The sequence below is a fragment of the Phalaenopsis equestris genome, unplaced genomic scaffold (assembly GCF_001263595.1).
Source record: "Phalaenopsis equestris unplaced genomic scaffold, ASM126359v1 Scaffold000228, whole genome shotgun sequence".
Taxonomy (NCBI): Eukaryota; Viridiplantae; Streptophyta; class Magnoliopsida; order Asparagales; family Orchidaceae; genus Phalaenopsis; species Phalaenopsis equestris.
In genome coordinates, this window is record NW_018164670.1 from 444,878 (window position 1) to 454,261 (window position 9,384).

The 9,384-nt window shown below is 32.2% G+C and overlaps 1 protein-coding gene across 2 annotated transcripts in view; it reads right to left on the reverse strand.

Annotated features, from left to right (window-relative positions):
• Positions 1–1,000: 1,000 nt before the first annotated feature.
• The window catches only part of LOC110023728 (transcription factor Pur-alpha 1-like), a 26,939-nt gene continuing 18,555 nt past the window's right edge, over positions 1,001–9,384 (reverse strand). Inside the window, exons 3-5 of one of the 2 annotated variants that reach the window (XM_020723280.1) lie at positions 4,046–4,186; positions 3,703–3,954; positions 1,001–1,414 (exon numbers count right to left, since the gene is read on the reverse strand). In XM_020723280.1, the coding sequence (XP_020578939.1) occupies positions 1,262–1,414; positions 3,703–3,954; positions 4,046–4,186 (546 nt within the window). In that variant the 3' untranslated portion in view covers positions 1,001–1,261. Of the gene's footprint in view, positions 1,420–3,702; positions 3,955–4,045; positions 4,187–9,384 lie in introns of both variants that reach the window. The other variant, XM_020723281.1, reaches the window with a different exon arrangement.

The window sequence follows — 9,384 nt, forward strand, 5'->3', positions numbered from 1 at the left end:
GGTAAGTTTGAATATAAATTTATTAAAAGTAAATTAGGCATATCTAATTAAATATTCTAGCATTTTAAAATCAAAATATTATATCAAATTTTATATTTACTATAACGAAACTTGCTAATGAAATCACCACTTCTGTATAACAAAGTTTAATTTAGAGAAAACATTTATTGGGCCATAATATATTAGCCCCAAGGATCAAAATATTATATCAAATTTTATATTTACTATAATTAATCTTGCTAATGAAATCGCCACTTCTATATAACAAAGTTTAATTTAGAGAAAACATTTGTTGGACCATAATATATTAGCCCCAAGAAAAAAACCTAAGTTTCACATCTCAAGCCCAAATATCAAAGAAGTTATAAAACTGGAATGGAAAGGTGTAAGCATTGCTGTTTAATTCAATTAACCACAGTTTGATTTTTAATCCTTGGTTCATAGTTGCCATTAACATAAACTTCAAGAGTTTATTTATTGTTTTTTCTGATGAAGACAAATAAATAAATAATAGTTTTAAGTCTTCCCGCAGTAAGGAAAAGAAAATCATGCGGAAACCTACTATAACATAACATGTGCTACGATGGCAAGTTGGATCACAAGAACAAGTTCATTTATCCACAACATCCCCATGACAATTTAAAACCATCCTAACCCATTTAATGTTAGGATACCCCATGTCCTAACTGCAATTTTAGATGGGGAATTTACATACATACCGCCCAATTGCTATGTATTTACACATCTAACACCTAAAACTTACTTTTTACATTTATACCACCCAAACCTTTTCCATCACATAAAAAATACCATTCTTTTAAATTTTAAAAAGAGAAATAGAGTTTTCATACATAGGTAAGGTGGCATACATGTGAATACGGAAGTTTACATGTTAGAAATGTAAATAAATAGGAATCAAGTGGTCTGTACGTAAATCTTCCTTTTTTCCCCAACTGTTAAAAAATAAAAAATATAAAACAAAAAATGCAATGAAAATAACTGAATAAATTAAAAAATCTTCCAATTGCATTGCAGGCATCAACACTCCACTGAAAGCACGCATAAACGTCGTTCCTCAACATGGACACAAAACTATACACCTCGCTGCTCGCCAAGCAACGCAGATAAAGAAAAGCCACATTATTTATCATCAACAAATCAGCCCTTACAAGAAAACAAATTTAAGCGGGCGGGGGCGCTAAGAACAGCAGATAACCTAAAGAATACCGTCTGGCCTTCTGAAACCAGCAATAAAACTTCATCATCTCTGAGAGGGCTCCAAAGTCCTCACATTTGTGCCTGAAATAGCTTCTAGCCTGTCCTTGGTTATTTCCACAAAATGACCAATCATTTCGTGGAACATCTTCAGACCAGACAAGGGTAAGATGATAGATGAGCGATCTGGGCCAGCTACCTGCACTAAAATTAATCTCATTGTATTTTGTTTTCTGTTATATTTGTAGAATTTTTTTTTAGCTTCTCAACAAGCAGGAGGGAATATTTTTTAAAAGAGAAAAGTGTCGAAATAATCCAACTACTCATTGTATAGTCCAAAAGTCTATAAAAATGTCAATTTAGTCCTCAAACTCTTTTAACATAGAGTGAGATAGTCCCAACAGGACTATTTCAGCACCAACTTAAGGAATCTGATGATTGATTCATGAAACAATCAGGGGATTATTTTGACACTTCACTCCTTTTGAAAATAAAATTGATAAAGGAAAATATCTTTTCAGGTGACGAGGTATTCATTAGAATGGAACAAGACAACCACAAACTAACGCAAATATTTGTATTGAGAACACCTCCATTTTAATTAGGATACATTCATTACATGAGGGGTAGTAGATAGGCATATTAGTTTATACAATGGATGGCTTGCCTCTTTAGTAGGTGTCTTTGACAATATTACTTATGGTAACATGTAGGATTCAGTTTATTACGATATAGTAAATCCTTTCAGACCAGATTTAATGAATCCTAAGGGTGTTGAATCGAAGTAGTGTTTGAATCGGCAATGCTTTTCTTTCATCTGATTTCATCCTACCAAAGCATTTGGCTACTACATAATACAGAAGTTAAAAATTAGAAGACAATAAGAATACTTACATAAAAGGATTAAGCTACAGGATTACTTACCTAATTAGTTGAACAAGTAATTAATAATTAACTTATAATTAATGTTAATTAAGGCAAAATTAAACTACTTTACCCGACTGAAATTAATATGTATAAATATAGGTCCTTTATTAAACATAAATAGTAATTCGTTAATAATGAAAACTATAACATTGGGCATACATATTATGATTAGAATAATTACTACTCAGTCAAATACTGATATTGACTACTTAATTTATATGATTAGAATAATTACTACTCAGTCAAATACTGACATTGCTTAATTTCCCAAATACATAGATTAGCTGATTAACTAATTCATGGATCAAAAATAATAGTAAAATCCTTTATTTAATGATTATTCATTCATACATCTAATTAATGTCCAAATAGGCTAATGATAATTTAATTAAAATTAGCAAGGCTATTTCAAAATTTGCCAATCAATTAGCATAACTAAAATAGTTAAAAAATATGTTAATTTAAGGCACAATTATGCAATAATTAGACTACTTAATGCTTAAATGGACTACGGATTAAGTGCTTAATTAAATAAATGTAAAATATATTAATTAATTATTTATCAGATGTGATTACTAATTACATATTTAAATATTTAATTTAGGTTGTGGTTATGCTTAAATAAACCTAATTAATATTTAAATGAACAAAAAGATTAAGTATGCTTAATTAGGCAAATTAAAACATTAGCCAAATAACTACTTAAAGAAATTAATTATTAATACACGTTAATTTATGATTAAAATATAGTTTTATTAGGTTAGCTTACTCTAAAATGGATTAATTAAACTTGATTAATTTAACAAATATCTATAAATCAATCAACTATAATTGGACCAATGTAATTAGTAATTATTTAATAAAAATATACATAGTTTAGAACATAATTAAGATTTAAAATGAAAGCTGTTATTAAATATAATTATAAATTAAATTACGAGTAAATAACTAGTAATTAATTAACAATTATAATATGTTAATTTAAGACTACTATAATTAATTAGGGTAAATAATTAATCAGGTTATCTAATTTTTTAATGGATTAATTAGACTTATATAGGCTAACAGATTAGAGATTAGGTAATTTAAGTTAGTTAATTAGTATATAATTTAAGTTAGTTAATTAGTAATTTTTAATAGTATAGCTGATAGTGGAAACAGTTCTTAAATGTTCTAATGAGTTAATGCCTCGTTGGTTGGTAAAATCTCAGAAGTTGCCAAAGTTATCATTAGATTGATCTCGCCTAGATCATCTATGCTTTGGCACTAAACTTTCCACTAAAAAAAAGCTTATTATGGAAAAACAAATTAACTAGCCAAATAGTTTGTAATTATTCATAATTAAAGTTTTAATAGTAAATCAGCCTTAAAAAGCATTAATTACACCAAAACTACAAATTAATATATTAGTAATTACAATGGAAAGGTAAATCCTTAAATCCTCTAATCCTTAACCTTTGGCATGGTTGGATTCAAGAATAGATTGGATAATGCTAAAAAATGTTAAAGAATATATTACCACATAAACATAAGAAATGAATAAGATAACTAGTCCTGTACCTCTGATATCCTCAAGAAATGGCCCCTGTTGTTGCTTCCCAAATCAAAGAAGAACCTCTTTTGATCTGCTCGAATGACTTTGGAGAGTCCTATGCTCCCTCCGTCATCTTGTGGAGGGAGCTGATCAACGAGACCATCAAGACTCAATTCGGATACAGGAACTGGGAGACTACTGTGACCTGAACCAGATATGAATCCAGCTCCCACATCATCTGAAAGTCCTGGTAGGTGCTCTGAAGATTCCACATTTTGCTGCGACGGTTCGAAGAATTCATGGAAAAATGAAAGAAATACTTTGAAGCAATAAAGGTAAACTGAGTTATTTCAGATAACTTAGCAAAACCTGATTAGCTACGAAGAATCGTGATGCTTCTTCATTGATCTCCAGTAAAATATTCCTGAATGCTGCCCATCCCTCCTCACCAGAGCTTCCAGCTGGTACAATAATTGTACTACGATTTCGATTAACTGATGCTTCTGAAACCTATTGAATGAGCTCCTCTATTAAACCTTCATAATATATAAGAAAATCCACACCATATTGATGATAACATTGTATTCGTACCATTCAAGAAGGTTAATATTTGAAATATTTAAATAGAACATCTCTTACACTAGCATGAGACCAAGATCTCTTATTTTGATAACCTGTATTTATCCAAATTTTTCTTACATAACTTATTATTGGCTAGTATTCACGAAATTGATAAAATTTTGCGAGGCTGAAATTCTAATTGTAATAAATAAATTATTACTGTTGTTGATTCTGAGCACTTTGACTTCTTGTTGGTTTCTTTGGGTCTATTACTCGTAATATTATTGTTTGGGTTATGATTCTCATGCTAATTATTCACATTTAAAAGGAAAGTCAAGTGAATCATAAGATGTCTTGCATGATTTACATACATCGGATTGTTTGGGTTATATAAGGAAACCCTTATCCTAAATCATCCAAAATCAAACTGGGTAATAAAGCTTATGATTGCATCATCGTGTCTATTAAAAATAGAATTGATAAATAGGTTAATAAAAAGATTTAATGAAATATATCATTTAAAAAAGATCAGCTAAGTTATGGTTCGAGAAAAAGACTATTTATCATGAGGTTTACAATTATATTCCTATATTTGATGGTGTAAGATTAACAAGAACTGGGTGAAACTCTCAACAATACTTGGTTGAAAACCTTACTACAATAAAGAGTTCCTGCAATCCAATCAGTCATATTCCTATCAATATTTAAGTTCTTAAAATCTTGCGCCTGCCTCTCAATCCTTGAATCTTGCACTTCAGTCCAACATCATTCCTAAAAAAAATAAATAAATAAATAAAATAAAAACTCTAACATCAATCCTTCTTTGAAGTATGAAATTCTCGTTGGAACTCAGGTTTTAAACAATAGTTCTTCCCAAATTTGCTTCCAAGACAACTACAGATCAATCCAGCCCCTTGCGGATTAAGGAATGCAACACAGTGGCGGCACCATAATATGAGAGGGAAAAAACTAGAATCAGCAGCAAATGGAATGGTTGAAGTAGACGGAGCTGTGGAATTCTTCACAATATTTAAAAAAAAAAAAAAAAAGGTGGGGGTGCGGAGGGGAAAGAGAGAGAAAAGAGAATCTGATTAAACTTATTTCACAACTTGTAAACAGCTAGAAGTCATCTTGATTATGTCATCTTGATTATGTATAGAATACATATATCAACTTGTAAACAGCTAGAAGTCATCTTGATTATGTATAGAATACATATACCGCTCTGAATATTATAGCACGTTGTCACGGAAAAAAAAGTCCCACATCGACTAGGTGTTTGGCCGAAAAACAGTATTTAAGTCCTGGGCTGCCCACCACCCCAAAGAGCTCTTTTGGGAGATGATAAGTAGTATCAGAGCCGATTACTGTCTGTCAGGTGTGTGGACTCTCCATGGTCCAGTGGGAACCTCGGTGGAGTCAATCTGTGACGAGTGTGTCACGTGATTGGGTGGAGGAGAATATCACGGACAAAAAGTCTCACATCGGCTAGGTGTAGAGCCGAAAAACAGTATTTAAGTCCTGGGCTGCCCACCACCCTTAAGAGCTCTTTTGGGAGGTGACAATAAGGAGAAAATAAGACTTAAAAAAATTAACTTACAGGTAAGCGCTAACTAAAAATTGTTGAGTAAATTATCAACACTAACAAGAGGCCAGTTAAAAAAATAAAAATACATTAAAAACCTCTAACTTGACCTCATATCAAAATATATTTAGGAAACCCATTCACAATAAGACAATAATGAAATTTGCTCCTAGGGAATGACTTTGATCCAAATATGTTCAATTCATATCTTTATGATCTTCACCAATTCCTTGATCACCACATCCTAATGAATAAAATTTTGCAATAACATGCTTTGTTTTTTTATAATGAATATTATTCTTGGACAAACAAAATGTATCATGTTGTTGTGGTTAATAAAACTACCACAGACTACAAATATAATCTCAAACTAATATTGTTTGCAAACTTTAAACACAAATCAGTAGTGAACTTTCAAAATCCACATTCACTACAACATCAAAATTTGCATGCCCTTTAACTATACCTCATGTGAAGATATACATGCAAATCTAAAACCCAATCCACATTTTCCTTTGATATACCTAAGAATCCATTTCCAAGCCTCCCAATGATCCTTACTATGATAAATAAAATCATAACAAACATAATATTTCCAACAGTATTTTGGTAAGCAAACCACAACATGTACATCCTCTCATCATCATCTTCCAGTAACTAATCTTTGCATAGCTTCATATATTGAGCCATAGGGCTTAGAACAACTTTTGAGTCTTTCATTTCAAATCTCTCAAGTAATTTTTTTTTTCAAGTAGAACTTCAGAACATAAATAGTTCTTAGAAAGAATCTTCTTTTTGGGACCCAAGACTTAAGTGGCCCAAGTCTCCTTTGCCTTAATTGGGCTATTAGTTGAAATAGATGCACTCATCAAGCCACCAATAATTGTTATTCCAAATAAATAATAAAATCCAATCATTCATGACTCCTTTTAGACAACAATGAACCTTTGCCACACTTAGGATTTCATTTTCACTCTTGAATTCATATCCAGATTTATCAAGGTCTCCTCCTAGTAAATTTAAACTTCGCATGAGCTCAATTACACACCTCATTTCTTCAATTTTCCTTTCATTGCTATCAAACATCCTGTTTCTTGCCAATCTTGTTGATCTAGCAAGTCCCCTTGTTCCTAAGCATCACCCAAAGACCATCCAAATGTTGTAATAATTTGAACTAAGAATTGTTTAGGCACAAATGGAAAAAACATTTAGAATAAATAGTCCTATATTTGCTAGACATGGATTATGTAAAAATGAACTCCTCTGCATTTTAATATCCCTCACCAGCAACTTTAATTTATCCATATTCCTCTACTCATTCAAGCATCTTTATCCTTCTTTCTGGACACATCTTCTTGAATTAGCCTTCCCAGTAACAAATAAAGCATTTCTGGACACATCTTCTTGAATTAGCCTTCCCAGTTACAAATAAAGCAATTCCTCTTAAACGTTGATTAGCTCTGGCTTGGTGCTTATTATTGAAATTAAGCTTCTTATTTTTTTCCCCAAACCACAAAATCATCTCACCAATTTTTTTCTTTCTTTCTTTGTCCACTATTTCGCAATCCTTTAAAATTGCTGATTTCATTTCTGCCAGCATTATAGGTCTTCATCCCTGATTTTGGCTTCAACGCTTTTAAGATCCATCATGATTTTGCTAAAGTCAACCAAATGCTTCTGGACTTATTTGGAATTTATCCATTTGCGAGAGATGCAGCTGGCCTTTAAGAGATCTCTTTGAGCATAAAGGCTTGAGTTCCACCAAATTCTAATGGCCGATTGTTTTTCCAGGACTTCTTGCAAAACTTCAACTCCAACACCAAATAGTGTTGTGGGCTTTATTGAAAATATCTCCCCAAAGTTCTGCATCAACTGATTGTAATGCCTCTTCCAACAATGCCAAGGAGAACAGCAAAAGCCTTCAATTTTAGTCTCCAAATACTAAAATCATTTTTCCCTATGAAATTTCTGATCTCCATTCTCGTCAACACCATCAAAACTTCAATTCCCATGCTCTTATAAACATTTAAAGAACAATAATGGACATGTGAAGAATACATTTCAACCTAGCTGAAATTTAGTGTTTCGCCATTTTGCTTATTAGTCTTGTTCTTCCCAAAATTTAAGTTCTTGACCTTGCACTTCACCTCCAACCTCATTTTGGTTCAACTTTTTATTGAGAAGCAATTTATTGACAACAATTTTACCCATAATTCACTTTAATGGCCGCAATCAATCATCCCATTCCCTTGCAGAGTGTAGACAACATCACAGCAGATAAAGTAGGCGGCGACAGCAAACTCACACAACATGAGAAAAAACAAAAATCAGCTACAAACAGAATAGATGAGCAAGCACAAACAGTGGATTTTTTCTGTTTCAAACAAGGAAAAGAGAGGCAAGGAAAAAGGGGGAGAAGAGAGAAAACATGATTAGAAATTCTCGGAACTTATAAACAACTACAAGTTAGCCCTGGCATGGATTAAAAAAACAGTTGCATACAAATTGAAGTGCTCTTCAATATGAGGAGCCCAAACACACAAATCCCCCCTAATTTACAAACTTACCAAATATATCTAGCTTAAATTAGAAAAGGAATAAGAAATAAAAGATAAAGAAACATAAATAGGAAAGGAATAAACACAAATCAAGAGAACTCCAAATTGATCTCCAATCAAATCTCTCATAAGATCTTTGATAGCTAGCCGGTTCATGCTAAAAAACACCACTTGAAACTTCTCGGGTTTCCACACTCCCCCTCGAGTTAGGTCATAAATGTTATAGAGACCAAGCTTGATATTGAACTCTGAGAAGGTGCTTAAAGGAAGAGCTTTGGCGGAGACATCAATAACTTGGTGTGTCGGGATGTAGCTTAGTTGTCTAATTCCCCCCATGAATCTTCTTAGAGATGAAGTGTCTATCAACTTCAATATGATTGGTCATATCATGATGCATAAAAATCTTGGCAATACTAATACTTGTTTGACTATCACAAACATATGTATAGGCTTATTGAACGTACATCCACATTTCCTTAATAATTTTTTAATCTAGATTGCTTCACAAGTTCCCAAGGCAAGTGCCATATAATCTGATACTGCACTACTTCGAGAAACATTTGTTTGCTTCTTAATTCTCCAAGTAACCAAGTTTTCTCATACATATGAGCAGTAGCTTGTGAATTTTTTGTCTGTAAATTCCCCAGCCCAACTAGCATCAGTGTAGACTTCCACCTCTCTATTTCTGATTTTCTCAAAATTTAATCCATAATCAGGAGTCTTTTGAGAAACCTCAAAATCATATATATCATTTCCAAATGTTCTTCATTTGGGTTATTCATTTATTGGCTTACAGTATTGACAGAGTATGTAATATATGGCCTAATATCCAACTGATAGATGAGTTTTCCTATAAATATTTGATATCTTCTCTTATCCACAAATATATTTTCTTCTTTCATGTTAAACTTCTTGGTGTGTTTCATTGGAGTGCCACCAAGTTTGCATCCAATCATCTCTGTTTCCTTTCGTAGATCTTGGATGCATTTCCTCTGTGATATAAT